General features: G+C 36.7%; 1 protein-coding gene across 3 annotated transcripts in view; it reads left to right on the top strand.

Annotated features, from left to right (window-relative positions):
• The window catches only part of WWC3 (WWC family member 3), a 60,661-nt gene that overhangs the window by 20,589 nt on the left and 24,165 nt on the right, over positions 1-15,907 (top strand). For all 3 annotated transcript variants that reach the window (XM_035342105.1, XM_035342030.1, XM_035341950.1), the window contains exons 6-9: positions 798-947; positions 3,037-3,110; positions 12,207-12,449; positions 15,701-15,790. In XM_035342105.1, coding sequence (XP_035197996.1) covers positions 798-947; positions 3,037-3,110; positions 12,207-12,449; positions 15,701-15,790 — 557 coding nt within the window. The remainder of the gene's footprint in view (positions 1-797; positions 948-3,036; positions 3,111-12,206; positions 12,450-15,700; positions 15,791-15,907) is intronic.

Here is a 15,907-nt window from a genome sequence, read left to right as displayed (position 1 = left end):
GGTTCTTAGTCATAAATGACAGCCTGAGTAGTGATTTGAATTAACACAATTAACAAAAGTACATTATCGGTAACTTTTGAAAAATAGAGAATGCACAATCAGAAAATAAGTGGCATTAACAAGCTTATCCTTTTATTAAAGGAATTTTAAGAGCCTGTCAACAAAGCTCTGACAGCCAAACAAGCTCTTGTTATTAGTGTGATTGTCTTATTCCCCGTTTGCCTTAAAGACTGTTTGAGATCTCTGCTTTACCCTCATAGTTTGTGTCATTGTCTAGACATTTCAGAGACGTTGCTTGCTTAACCCAAAGTGTAAAATATCTCTAACTATGTGAACCTTGAGTAAGGGAGCACCGGGGTGAAATCAGCTGTCGTAAAAACACAATCAATACAAGGTATTCATCAAGTTGGATGTGATGGCAGTAGTGGCTAAGGAATGTAACCTGGGCAGAAGATGGCAAAAGGGCAGGTGAATCCCATTTGTTTTTCCTATCAACAAACCTGGAAGCTGACAGTTGTTAGATTCAAAGAACTGTAAGCCATGCAAAAGTTAAAACCTTCATGGACCTAAAATAAATTGTTAAAATCAGATTTTAAAAATTATCTCTGTGTATCTTTTAGAAGGAGGTATTTATTTCAAACCAAAGGTGCTTCAGATTAGCTGACAGTATGATAAATTTTGGTTCCTATAAATGGCTCTTTCTAGGCAATCTACCTATTTTTATTTTTTAATCAATAAAATAATTATCAAAATCAGTTACTTTTGTTTGTTTATTTGTTTCATCTCCTCTCTTGTAGAGCCTGGCCAAGCTAACTGATGGATTCAGGAATAGCTGTTGTATTACAGACTCCCTGCAGGATCTCCAGCACAATTCGAGCTCACTCAGTGATTCCTGTTTACCTCAACAGCACTGCGATGCTTGTTCTCAGACTGACATCACTGGAGAGGTATGTATTCCTACGTGAGACATTTGCTTTAGAAAATAAGCTGCTTTTGTACTGTAGTGATACTTTGTTACTTCATGCTTTAATCCAAGACCTGCTAGCCCTGGCTGAACAAAAAATCCAAGGAAATACTGGTGGCGAAGGATTTGCATTTGCTCATTGTTTTCAGAGCAGGTGAATGGTGGGCTGTGTCATTCTGCTGATTGAGCTTTGGGACAGGGCGTAGGCTGGCGACAGGTACAGTCAGGTCCTGGACACAGCTAGCCTGGCAAAGCTCTTTGGTGATTGCAGGCTCATCTCTCAGTAACAGCTCTTGCAGAAGCAACCACAGACCTCTTCTGACCATGTCACTAGCTCTTGGCCTTACCAACATTTGTAATGACACAGCAAGGAAGAAAATGCTTTAGCCAGCTTGAAGTTGCAGTAGAGACCTGATTGCACAATAGAGTGAGGTATTAGTTTTCTGGTAGTAGAGATGAAAGTATCTTCTTTTTTTAATCTTGCTTTTATTACGATTGTCATTGTTCATAGGTATCAAAGACGTAGGGTAGGCGTCCGTTTCTTTTGTTTTTCCGAGACAAGGGAAGAATTTCTTTGAGCCCCAAAGTATTTTTCTTAAACTAAAAAAATCTTATCTACTTCATCATACTTAGTATTCTTTTATATATAATATATATATTTGTATAATCTCTATGTTATATATACGTACTCATGAATTATGTGAGGCTATATATTGCCTTTATATAGGATATTTGAGAGAATCTTATTAGCAGTCTTCAGAAATAGTTCTGTGTGAATGAAAAAGTATATTCCAAATAGTAAAATTTTGGCCTGCCCGATCACCATGGCATCCTAGCTGTTCTCAAGCAATAAAACGTTTGCTTCTGTGGATGAGATTGACAACAGAGCAAGGAGACAACCTGTTTGTAGTTTAGTAGTACCATTGTTTGGATGTTACTACACATTCAGTTAGAATTTTTTATTCAACTCTGTAACTTTTAATTACAGGCTTTTATCACCCTGTTTTTGTTTTATTATGTTCTTTTACTGATGACTTGTTGCCAAATTGGATGTCTCTAGAGAACCTCTACACAAGAGGAAATCTGTGTTTTTAAGAAATTACTTAAAACATCTAAAAACGTATTTAATACTAGGCTTGCTTTAAGTGTGCTAGGTAGATGATGCCTTTGGCATGTCATTTTTCAGATGTGGTGGATGTGATTAATTCCAAAATCAATTACCTAAAGGAAAATAGCAGTATTTTCCCATTCACAATACACATAGAGTGTCATCAAAGATGAGCCAAGTGTAGTCTGAATATTGTGTTTGTCAGGTATGGTGTTTTTTTGTAAGGCAAATAAAATTACATAATGATGTTAATTATTTTCCTGAATTATTAGTAGTGGAATGTGAGTAAAGACGAGCTGGATTTTTACATGTATGATGATAAGAAGAGCAAAAGCAGTGGATATCTAGCACGAAATCTAGATGTGCAGCAAAGCACTTCAGTAGGGACTCAGGTTTTAACTATTAGACTGTGCACAGACTTCTGGAGAGGGCAGCTACTGATGCCCAGAGATGAAGAGAAGTTGCTGTAGAAACTAGACTGTACACAGTAGGAGTTGTAATGTAAACATGTTTTCTACGACTGACTGATTCAAGGATCAGGTAATGTTTTTGTAATAGTGTTTATATCCCACTAATGATCTAAGTGCTGGGTAACACGTCGCAGTACAGGGAATGTAGTCTGATTTATTATTAAACTATCCATAAAGTAGCTACGTTAAGAAATAAAATATTTCACTTAATACATACTCTTTATAAAATTTTAGGATTGAAAAGTTGAAAAGCTTAGTGATACTGTTTGCTAACCTTTCATTTCCTGTATCATAATCTATTAAAAGGGCTCATTTATCTTTAATGTTTTTAGCAGTAAACCAGTTTTATATTAAAAAGCATAAAATTGACAAAAAATTGTCAATTTTTAGTTGCCAATAGGACAGTAATTTATCCCTTTATTTTGAGAGTGTTTTAAAAATCTCATGTCTCTTTCTCTTTCCTCCCCAATCCTTCCTCTTCAACTCTGCAACAGTTTGGGTTTGATGATAAAACAAGACTTGTAGACAAAGTAAGACTGAACTGGCAATATGAAGAGGCCAAGAAAAGGTAATTAAAGACAAATTTTAATGTTTTTACTCGTCAGAGTTTTCAAAATAGAACTGGAACCAGCCTCCTAGCTGAAATGTCTTTAGGAGGATTAATATGCTTACTGTTGAGTAGTTCAGAGATAATAAAAGTTTAGGTAAATATGAGACTTTGTCATAAGTTTATTATATTTGTTTGCACAGATAAAAACTAAACGTCAGCCCTATACTACACTTGTATAAACAGAAAATTGCCGTAGTTTAATTGAGCTGTTTTACTTCCTTTTTTTCCCCCTTCTTCTCAAACCTCAATATAAACAGTCTTTGAATTTACACTGGGTTTTTATTTGCCAGGCTCTGTCAATATGTTCAGAGCTTTGCATACCTGTGTTCCAAGTTCAATATGCTGAAGTGTAAAGAAAAAATGACAAAATTCCTGTGAGATAAAGATGAACAAAAGAGCACATAAAAATAAATTTGGAGATTGAAAAGTATCTATGACAAAAATGTTTTAAAATTAACTTGAAGTTGATTAATTCTTCATTAAGTTCTTCAGTCTAGTTGCTTATTGTAATTATTTAGTTCTTTTGTAAAGTTAGTCTTGCAGTTTTTTTTTCATGTCTTTGTGAAAATAATCTGCTCTGATTGAGCATTATTTTAAAATCATTACCTACCAGTGTAGTTTAGTGCGCCCTCCTTCAATCTCACTGCTTTCAAATTATTTTCCACATATTCAGGACAGTAGTTTAGGTATAGCTGACAGCTTGAATGTGGTAATTTTGTAATTACCATTTATAACTATTTTAATTTGTGTTGGTAGAACTTCATTTGCTTAAAATTGTTTGGCATGTAGAGGATCCTGTTACAGTTGACTTTGAAAACCTTGGTTTTTTATTTATTATTTTTTTCAAGTTAGTTTTTTTTTTTCTTTTCAATTTAATCTGCTTTTCCCAGCTTTCAGCATCTTTGTGAACAAGGGTTAAAAATAAAATCCAGTGCTCTTGCCTGTTTTTTCATACGATGATGACTTTTTCTTTGAGGGAAACCGTAATGCTGTCATATGTCTTGGCACGGATTGGAAGCTTTATAGGCAACTCGCCATTTTGTATTTCTTGGAAAGTTTGCCCACATTTGGACACAATACAGGCTTAGAAAAAAAATTGGTGCAAGCACGTTAGAAATACACAGCTAAATTTCTTCAGCATTTGTAACTGGAATGGAAGTCTGTATTGTAAAATGCTGCCTGTGGATAATACTAGTGACTATTACCTAATAAAATTTAAATAACCGGGGGCAAAAAAAAAGGCAAAACAAAAAGGCATCAGCGTACTGTTTGGTCACAGGTTAACTCTTAGTACTTCATATTTGAGTGGTAATTTAGGGTACATGACAGTTGATGAAGGAAAAAGGATAGGATTTAATTTTACAGTGTTCAGTTTAGCAGAGCTATCGGTGCTGTTAAGATTATATGAAATGCTTATAATTAGATTTTCTGACATACATTTTCGGTGTCTTTTTCAAAACTATTGTGTGTTGGTGCAGGGAAGAGATAAAGTGGAGGGGTTTTTGCGTGTGTTCTGTTATTTTTGGTTTGGTTTTGATTTTGTGTCTGTTTTTAGTAGCAGAAACACTTCTCAGCTGGAAATGCTGAATATTTGTTTACGCATGGAATGCGGTATTTCTGAACATCAGAAGTGATCTGGGTTTTGATGTTAATTAAGTGTAGAAAATCTGGGTAACTAACCTTCCAAATAGAGAATAGTAATTGCTGTAAGGGTAGTTTTGCTGTCCTGGGATAGCAGCTCCAACAATGGTCTGTTATTTAGCAAAAGCATGTTAGTTCCTTTAAAATAGTAGCCTTATTTTGCCCAGTATGTTGTACGGAAGTAATCAGCTTTTGAGTGGAACTGCACAAAGCTCATTGCCCCTACCAGTTATCTCTGTGGTTGCATTCTTCATTTATCATGCATTCCTTCCCCTTAGCTTGCTGGCATTTCTGTAGGGCTTTTGTCTCTACTAAATATCTTTGTGCTCGTTCTGCCTTGGCTGGTGAAATATCTACTGTTACTGCACAGTGTGGGTGACGGAATGTGCTGCCACGGATTAAAATCTACGAAGTAGAAAATTAAAATGCTACAGTATATCACAACTGTAAAGCACTATATTATGACTATTTGCTTGTCAAACAGAGTGGAAACATATAGCAAATAAATACAACAAGCAAATTGCCTTATTCCAACGCTTTAAGGGAAGACTTGTAAAGGACTCTAAAGGAAATAAATATCTCTCTTCCCTTAAAGGAAATCAGGGGGAGAAAAAAACCCACCAACTCAAGGGTGGTGGGTTGTATTTTTGTCATAAAAGATAATACAGCTTTAGATACCAGCAGAATAGTTGCCATAAAGGGACAAGAAAACATTTTTTAAATAAAAGTACATTGTATGGTATTGTAGCGAGAAAGTACAGTGTTGGGACTTCTGAATTGACCCATCTTGAGGAATCTGGGAGATGAGCCCAGTGATAGTGGAAAAGTTGGCTTATACTCCCCAAATATCTTTCATCCCTTGTGAAAGATAATCTGATTTTTTTTTTTTTTATTCCTTCTTCAAAAATCTCTCTAACAGTACTGAGTGGTTTGGTCTTTGCATAAATTAAGACATTCACAGAGGTTTTTTTTTTCCTTCAGTTTCCCACTGGAAGGAAGTCGGATAATTTGCAATTTAATTTGTCCCATGAGTATCTTCAGATGTTGTGAGCTGTGGGTTCCGACATCTTCAAAACACTGGGGAAGTCGTCCTTTATCCTGGGTCTGATCCAGTCTCTGGGAAGAGGCATGTAAACTCTACTTTTTAACTCACCAGTCATGCTGAACAGAGAAGCTCTTGCTCTTTACTATTCTCTTCCCCCCCTGTTATTTTTAAATAAACTTTACCTTATTTCCGTGAAATTTTTTCTCTCAGATCTGTCAGTGTGGCCCTCCAGAGAAGCAGGCGGGAGGGAGGATGGTCTTTTTGAACAGACAGCCCCGAGCTGCCTGGATAAATACCGTTTTTAGTTTCAGTTGCTATTTCAGTGAGACTACCTTTCATGAAAAGCATTTGCACACTGGAAAGTGTCCCCCTCGAGCACTTTTCTGAATAGACCGTTTCATAGAAAAAGAAATCAAAAGAAAATTGTTTTTCTTTGATAACTCAAAGTTGTACAGTTCAGTGTAATGACTGCGTAAAGTATATTGGCAAATGATTGTGAGCTGTCGCTGCAGTGCCTCATGCCTTGGAAAGTGAATTAATCAATAGATGAAGAATGATCCCTCCAATAACAAGCGCCAGCATTTACTGTGATTTTTTTTTTTTTTTAATCCAGTCTGATGGCAACTGACTTCAGTGAACTAAAACATCCAAGCATCTTCTGTCATTTTATCTAATTTGGGTGCAAAAGAATAAATTTCTATACACCTACCGTAATTTTGAATTTAAGCATACTATTTTCCAATTCAGTCATTTAAGACATACGGAGACTTGAAAAAGCGTCCTGTTCAGCCATGCTTTGTATTTCCATATTACCTTTCAGAATGTTGCTTCTTTCTTTCAGTATAGTTACTGAATAGGTGTTTTGGTGCAAACCTGCTAATTACCAAAATTAGTTTTCAGTTGTGCCTTTAAAAACACTACTAGCACATGAAATGTGGAAATGCAGTTTGTGCTTGTTTTGATAAAACACATAGTGGTTGGATTTTGATAGCAACATTCCAGTTTGGATACAACAAAAGAGTCAAGTATTTTCCTGTTATAATTCATCTTGTGAAGGCAAGTTTCAAAATCTAATTGCCTAATTTCTGGTGAAATTCAGTGGACTTGTGTGCTTTATTCTGCTACACTAATCTGAAAATCGGATTTAGGGATGAAGTAATTTCTTAGATATCCCATAAATATCTGGCTCAGGCACGTCAGCTAATCCCAAATCTCCCATTGTCAATTTTTAAACAGAAAGCTGTCTTTCTCTTTGGGTTAGTTCAGGAGCTTGGCTCTGCTCCCTTTATATCTTTAAAGTTTTCATTATACCAATTGACTGGCGAATTGAGGAAATTCTAATTCCTCTCCTCCATTGGTTTTAACAGGCTTTGCATGAAATGTGAATACCTAATTTTATCTGCAAAATGCCGGTGGACTCCAAAAGGTTTCATGAGTGTCTTAAGCCAATTTAAGACCTCCTTGTTACTGAAGCGGGCTGCCAGAAAGACTGGATATTCTACAGAGTGTACTCGTGTTGTCCGCCAAAGCCACAGTGGCACATACTTGCAGGAACAGCCAAAGTAGACACAGTGGAGAAATTTTGTGAGCTTTTGGCTGAGTTCCCTAGCTTCTTGTTCTTTCCATTTCTTTCTTCCTCTTTCGCTAGCCTTCCCCTCTTTGAGTACAAGTTATAATCCACTCTCTTGAGGGCCTGTAAATACCAGAAATTACCCAGTTCTTACACCCTTTGTGTGTCTTCAGTCCTGTAACCACCTTCTCTTGGTGTTGCATGTGGTAGAAATTGCCTGTTAGCTGAAGTGGCAGAGAACTGGGTTAGGATCCCCGACTTTAAGTCTTCTGGTGTTCCAGGACCTAGTTCTGTGTAAGCGAAAGGGTAAGCTGGGCTGATTTACGGTTGCGTATTTGTGCAATCTTAGCCACCGTTTTCCTCCAAACCATAACTGTGGGTTTTGTTTTTGTTTATTTTCAATGTTCCTATTCCACAGGTAACAAAGGCTTCAACTGTAGAGGTGTCTGATACGTCACCCAGAATTCTAGGCAACTAATATAGAGTAGTGTTGTTTTTTTTTGTTGTTCTTGTTTTTTTTTTTTTTTCAGCTTGGAAAATTCAAGCAAAGTTCAGAGAACTTGTTTACGCTAGGAAGACCGACACTTATAGGTTACGAAATATCAGGTGGTAGGGTACCCTTAGTTCGTCCCTTTTATGGGTATGACTTAGGACTCTGATATTTTGGAGTGTTTCTCTCCCCAGATCACCTGCCTTGCTCATAATCTGAATAATAGTCTAAGCATCGTCTTAAATGTAATGCCTACAGCTGAGGTGGTTTCATCTCGCAAAAAGTGATTTTTACTTGAAGCTCGCTTCTCATGTTATATTTTAATAAATAAAATCTTCTAAAATGAAATGTTCTTGAGCTCAGCAGTATAGTTTCATTTGTGCAGGGTTCAACTAGTCTGGAAAAAGAGGTTCGAGATGCTAACAAAATCATTTAGTTTTTCTCAGTTATTTCCAATGACAAAAGTGTTGACAAAAAAGTTTTGTAGTAGACAAAGTTTTTTCTAGAGTAGTCTTTGTAGAAGTACAATGACTCAGATACGCTCAAAGTTCTGAAAATGTGTGCTTCTCCCACCCCATGAAGCAGTTAGGATGTTGTGTGGTAAATTATTGGTTGTCCTGTTTTCCAGCCTCATGCTATGTTTGCGTTATCACAGACTATGCATCGTTGTAGCTATTTCAGTATGCCCATTTCAGGGCAAGTTGGCCATTTCACATCAATGTTTACTTAAGATCACCAGGTTAAACCTTTGTCATCTCATCTGTGCCCTCCTGCTTCTCTGCTTAACAGGAGCTGTTATATTAATTTCCATCAGAAATGTATAAATCCTGAAATAAGCAGCAACTCAGGCTGCCTACCTAGGAAACCAGTCATTTGATACCACCTACTCGAGTGTGGAATGCAAGCTCCTCAGTGCTTGTTATGCAAGGATGGGAATGGGCAAAATGCCTGGAATGTTGATGGTTCAAAATTAACTGTTTTTTTCCAGGAATACGCTACATTGGTACATCGGTAGGGACCTTGGTATATCTGGCATTAAGCCAAGATAAAAGGACTCTTCTACAGTGACTTGACTTAAGAGGTAGTATCTTAAAAATATACAGTAGGAAGGAAAATTTTTTTTGAAAAACAGGCTTTGAACAGGACCCTCTTTTTTTTCTTTTTTTTTTTTCCCCTTACCCTGTCAATTAATTGATTTGTTTAAGTGGGTGTTTAAAGTAGATGAATGTATGCACTGAGTCTAAAACAAGGCAAAAGAGCCACTTTTTATAAAAGACGAGCAGTGAGAATGGCTGGTGTGGGATAGGCATTAAATCTGTCATGGACAAGCACAGTGAAAGTGCTTATTGTTTTTATGCTTATGTGCATTTGGGAAGAAAAGCTTGTGTTGCAAGAAGCATATTGCAATTACGAACATGCTTGGAAGGATTTTTCTTATTAAGCTTTTAGCAGAATTCAACAAGCCTCCTCTCCTCAGATATTTTTCTAAGGTTTAGGTGAGGGAGACTGTAAAAGCTTTGGTGATGATTTCTAGCCACAGAGACAAATTTTTAAAAAGTTTTTCACTGGTGGTTCCGAGAACTTCAGTTTGCTTGCAGGAAATACAGGTTGCAGAAAACTGGCTTACTGGTGCAGAAGTTCCCCTCCCAGCAGATTCCCGCATTCTGTAGTGTTATTCAAGTGCATTCTCTTTATTTAAAGGGGAAAAATAGAGACAAGAGGAGCTAGCAGAAATGCTGAGAGCGTCAAAGGAACCAAAGCAAATACCTAACCAGATTTTGGAACTCTTCATTGACACAAGCTTAGTCCACAGCAGTACTTTTTCCTTTAATAACAGTATAATTAAGTTACTGAACCACGACTTTCTACTTGCAAGACGTCATCATAACAGAAATCGGGGGGGAAAAAAGGCCAACTTTGAACTGGAATGTCATGCACAAGGGGAGTAATACACTCTTAGAAAGCACAAGAGCCTAAATTAAAACGTCCTGTACTGAGGATGGTGCTCTGCTCAGCCAGGCTTATTCAGTGGTTAAATGGCACTGCAAGGGCAGGTCACCTCCTTCCTTTTGCTACCTTGCAATCTTCCCTGATGGTGTTTCTGTTTTTCCTCGATGCCTGCATTAGCATTTATTTGCTTCACTGGCTAGTGCCTTATCTAGCTCAGACTGCATTAGGAAAATAAATGCCTAGCGAGACAACGGGGGGAGGGTCATTCCTTCAGCTCTCTCACCAAACTGAACCCAGAGACTTCACCAGACACATCTGATCTTCTTCCATCCATGAGCCGTGTAAGAGCTTGTGAACACAGTCACTAAATTACATTGCCAAGGTTCAGCCGATTCACGCTAACTAAGCTATGATAACCCAAACGTGCCTGAATTTTATAATTCTGTTGAACAGACCTTGGGTTTCTGTTTGTTTTGTTTGGCACCAAACACTTTAAAATTAAGCTGTATACACGTTCAGAAGTGTTTACTGAATCTTTTGCAGCCTGGGTGGAGGAGAAGAGGGAGGGAGGATAGCCCTGACGTCCCATGGAGGGGATGAGGTGTTCTTCAGGAAACTGCATCTGGAATTCATGCACAATAGCTGAGGCATGAAATATGTAAACTATACGTATTGATTCACAATGCTGCTTTCACTAGCTATTCGCAGGAAGTTGGTTATTAATGCAAGGAGGAGGAAATGGTATTGAAGGGCTTGATAAAGTATTACACTTTAGACTATAACGTAACACAATACCCAAATTCAATACCCAAATTCTTTACTTGCTGTAAATGAAAACTAAAGGGAAAGAAAGCTATTTGACAAAATGCACAGTAAAATCCCTGTTTGTATATGAACATGAAAACTGTAATTAATGCAGTCATTGCAAAATGAATTATATTGATACTTTATTTCACTTCCTGCGATAATAAGATGACCAAATATTTTCCAGATGTCAGTACGAAAACATTGCTGGAGGTTTGGAGTTTAGATGGGAAAAACCTACCTTTGTCATGTCCGTTCCTTTTCTTTTACTCTTGGGAAGATGTTACCATACTGTGGATCTTCTGTTTGTTTGTTACGTGCTTTTCACCTTGCTTTATTATTATTATTATTTTTTATCAGATATTTTGAAAAAAAACTTTTAAAGAACGGGAGCATATCCTACTTGTATGGTTGGTTTTAAACACTTATTTTTTTTAAGGGCAGTAATCTTTTATTGTGCACTGAACTTTGAACACTGCCATTGCAAAGTGAAGATTTAACTAAGGTGTACAGTTGCATAACTTTGGTACAGTTTAGTTTCTTACAAATGTTCAGAAATCAGAAAGCTAGATTTTCTGTTATTTACTTTTCATTTTAACTGTAAGCTTCTAAAGTGCCTAAATTGATCATTGTAAGACAAGCATAAAAACCAAACAGTAACAGAGTGTTCTCCCTGTTATGCTAATGCAACTTTTGATTTTGCCAAAAGAAACATTTGTGAAATTTCTAGCTTTAGGGGTTTGTGCAGTGTTTATTTAAAGGTCAGAATTTCTTTTTAGCAGAACAGTTTCTCACAATGTCAACTGTGGAATCACGAAACACCAATAGCTGTAAGAATGTAATGGTTCAGTATATTGAGATATAGAAGCTCCTTTTGGCTATATATCCTATTACTACTACTACAAAAGAAATGAAGTTAGCATATTTAACTACTTGATTTGATGATGGATTCATATGCAGCCATATGTATTTTGCAACCAGTAGATCTTTTTTTTCCAGACCTGTTTTTGTTTTACTTGCCAGCTTATATATTCTTAAACCTTTGTTGTCAGCTGGGACATGCTCCTCTGTTGCGGTGAGACACAATAATACAGAATTTTTCAAAGACAAATAGTTCCCCTTCATTTTCTTCAACCTCTCACTGCATTTCTCAAATCCCTGATTAAGATCTGATAGTGGAAGAATGAGGAATGAAAGAATGTTCAGCTTCATCATCTTGTCCAGGCAGCAAACTCAGGAGCTCTAAAATATCAATTGTTTTTCTATAAAATGAGCAAGCTGTGAAGATAAATACTGTCCACGTGATAAATGTAGTGTAATTCTCACACAGCTACACATTTATGAATATTTGCCATTCTTTGTGTTTAAAATAAACCAAAAAACACATCAAACCCAGAGACAAATAAAGCCTCCCAAAGACCTCTATTTTTTTTGTTTCAAAGTTTAAATGAAAGTCACTGATGTTCACTGATGGTACCTTATGATGTTTTTCCTCTTACTTGTATTCACCTTTGTCTCTTCTGCATTTTGAAATATATTTATTCTCTTTGAAAGAGTTTCAAATATCCAGCAGCAACTGGCCTTGCTAGATAATGAATCATGGCCAGGGATGGCTGAGGCGGACAGGGACCGGCTTCAGCTCATCAAAGAGAAGGAGGCTCTTCTTCAGGAGCTGCAGCTCATCAGTCAGCAGAGACGATCCCCAGAAGACATAGCACGTTTGGAGGAAGAAAAAAGACGTTTGGAGGATGAAATTCAACGGGCTCGAGCAACCTCTGCTCATGGAGCCACTGAAAGGTTTGGGAACTTAAATCATTTTCTTAGCTTCTATACTGTACTGCTATAGGTGTAGCTTCAAAAGGAAGAGCAGGTAGTTTCACTGTGTTTCATAAACAAAGTTACTAATTGGCTTTCAATAAAGGAGTTGTTTTCTCCTGGCATCTCTTTCATTCATCTAAAATGTTTGAAAGAAAAGAGATCGGAATAGTCACCTCAGATACGTGATGTGTCTGAGTGAAGTTGTCTGATAAGAGTTGAATAACGTCACCTGGGTAGTAAAGGATTTTTCTGTTGTTTTGCAGTGGAGGGATAGTCATTTCCAAAAGCAGCAGAACAAAGATACTTCCCTAAACTTGCTTTCTGCCTTAGAACAGGAAAGTTAAAGGATTAACTTTTACACCACCTTTTGCATTTAATTTTTCCTTTTACTTTACAGGCTCTGCAGTGTGAGCACACCCCAATTCTGGCAATCCAGTAAACTAAGTCATTCTTGAAAATATATTCAAATGTCAAATTATGTGTAAGAACAAACAAATGAATAGAAACACTGTAGCAGAAACAGTGTTTATTTCAAAATTAGATTTTCTTCTAGACAGGGAAATGGACAAAAACTCTTAATATGGTCTTTTTACAGTAGACTCCTAGTGAAAACATGAAAATTCTAGGTCTTTTTTCCCAAACTTCTCTTACATAAGTGATACAAAGATGATAATCTAGAAATGTCAGCTTTAAAATTCAGAGAAAAGTGATTTATGACCTCTTAATCTTTTATTTATTTATTTTAAGGCAGGACAGTGCTTTTGTCCACTGAACTACTTGATGCATGAAAAAATATCTTTTTTTTTCTTGCTATTCTTTGTCATACTGAAACAGACTAAGGCATGAATTAATGGTAAAAAGACAGGTTTGACACATGAGAGAAAACTACGTGAACCAGCATTAATGTGATCCATATAAAGGTTAATATTTACACAATTAAGAAACTTTTTAAAAGATTTGGAAGTGCCTTCCATGTACAAACTTTGGGAACTTTGGTTCCTTTGAAAGGGCTTACTTTAGATGGTAAATTCAGGTAATAAAAACAGAGAATTCACAGCCAACGTACAGTTCAATGTTGTGTATTTTGCAATTTTTGCAATATTGTTACATGGGCTTTCCAGCTTAAACTGACAGAGAAGGGAGTTCACTTTACACTGCAGTGTAGTAAGTTTTATTTGTTGTTTTTGGGCTCTCATGTTAGGTAGTGCATACTATGTTGGCAAGGAGGCCAAGCTATTTTTCCATGTAGTTCATGCTGTGGAAACCAGCATTCCAGTGTGATACTTGATATTTAAATGCTAGCAAAAAGTGGAGTAGAAGTTAGAATAATGTTTAAGGGCACTCTATTTTTGTATAACAAATTGGAGAAAAGCTTAACTATTAGTAAACCTAATTTATTTGTTTAGTTTAGGCTGAGGCATAACCCAAACCATTTCCAGATCCGTTTTTCTATTTCTGCTTTCTCCTATTCACAAAATACAAAGAGGTTTCCTGTTTAAACGATGACCAGTTTTGTTCTGTTACTGAGTTTTAAATGCACTGTGTTACAGGGGCTGATAAAAAATAACTCAAAACCTGAATGACAAAGGTCTTTGTTGGTTTGCTTTAAGGCAGCCTTAGCTCCCTCACCTTCAGCACAGGTGCTCACCTCACAGCATTGCTGCCTGTGGAGAGAGAGGTTCCTGCATTTGTTTTTTGAAGTAGATGGTGTGAGTACCCCATCTTTCCCCTGCAAGCATTTGAATCAGTGGAGTTACTTGCATCCCTTTGTCTTTTTCTGTTAGTTCCTGCTTCAAAGGTCCCTGCATGCAGTGCCTTTATCACTCGAGTTTACAAAGCTGCAGTTTTCATTGCACCACTCTGTTAACCCGGGCTATGCACGAAAAAAGGAGAAAATATTTGATGTCATGCACACTTCGGTGTGCAGCTTCTGCTGTGTGGTTGCAATGAGGGGAACCTCCCCAGAGGGCAGTGGGGGTTGCTGGAACACAGCGCTGCAGTCCTTTGCCAACATCTGAATTAATGGAGTTGGAGGCCAAGGAAATTGAGAGATTTATGTTTTCACTTTTAACAAAGATGTATTTTTTCATATCTTAACCATCCACAGTTTATTGAAACTAATGTTGCCAGTTTGTTTTATCTGAAAGGGCTCCTTTTTTATTTATATTTTTCTATCCTGACCATTAACATGTTGAATTCTAGCAGCTGCCTGCAGTAGGGGAAGGTCTGATGCACAGATCTTAAATTTTGACCTGCTTTCTCCAGACTGTCTTTCAGAATCCCTATTTCTAACCATCTTGTGAACACAGAGCTAGAGAAATAACTTCCCTGCTCCAAATGTTCAAATATATAACACGAAACAGATTACTACCCTGATTTTATGTTGAAATTTAGTGATTGGGCTTGGAAGAAAAAAGCACCAGGAATGCCTGTAATTCTAGATTCAGGAAAAGCGTGTTATCAGAAGAATGTATTCTTCAAAGTTTTAATAATCTTAAAGTAGAGCATTTAAGATATCTTACAGGCATTTGAGACTGACAGCATTATATGTTCCCTTTTGTGTTGGGGCGGTGGTGCTGAGTAATTCAGCTGCTTGTTATTAGAATGTGCAAAAAGTAAGTCTCAGTGAGAGATTTCTGCCATAGCTTAGTATTCAAAATGCTATATTGTCTCCTAAATATAATGATATATAAACATATGCGAATCAAATAGAATTAGACCTTAAAGCTTACTTTTATGGTAACTGCTTAACAAATATTCTCCAATTTTTTTCTTTTTATCTTTGAAATTTGACATTAGTTTGGATAATAGGGCTATTCGGATTTTTTTTCCTCCCAAGGCAACTAGTCATAGTAGCTTTCTGTATTTCAATGGCACAATCACATTGGTGCAAGGAAAGAAAAATCTTGTCAAGTTTAATGCTTATACCTAGGACTTTTTATGATTTTGACAATAGCTGTTGTGTGTTTTCGACATCGTGACTCTTACACTGTGCCTCAATTACTTTTCTTGTCTGGGAATTCTGCTAGTCTCAGTTCCTGTGTTCTTGCTGGAATTTCCATTGCTGTATCTGAGCTGTGTAAATTAAAACTTTTCATTAAACAGTGAAACTTCTTTTTGTGTTCTAAACTGCAATGCAATGGCATTTTTCTGTACTTGGAAAGCTCCTAGCACTTCTTGAGTACTGCTGTAATGAAGAAAAATACTAACATGTATCTGTTTAATTATAGGATACTGTTACAGGAAAAGAGAAATTGTTTGCTTATGCAACTAGAAGAAGCTACACGTTTAACCTCATATTTACACTCCCAGTTAAAAAGGTAAGTTGTATAAAAGGAACAGGTTTTGAAGTTCTAACTGCAGCAGAGAAGAATATTAGTACTATAAATTTCCCTTTTAATACTTCTTGTGTATGTGTGCCAAGTAAATTGAATTTT

This window comes from Oxyura jamaicensis, chromosome 1 (genome assembly GCF_011077185.1).
Source record: "Oxyura jamaicensis isolate SHBP4307 breed ruddy duck chromosome 1, BPBGC_Ojam_1.0, whole genome shotgun sequence".
NCBI lineage: Eukaryota > Metazoa > Chordata > Aves > Anseriformes > Anatidae > Oxyura > Oxyura jamaicensis.
The sequence above is the reverse complement of the archived record's forward strand: the minus strand, read 5'-3'. Positions and strand labels throughout refer to the sequence as shown.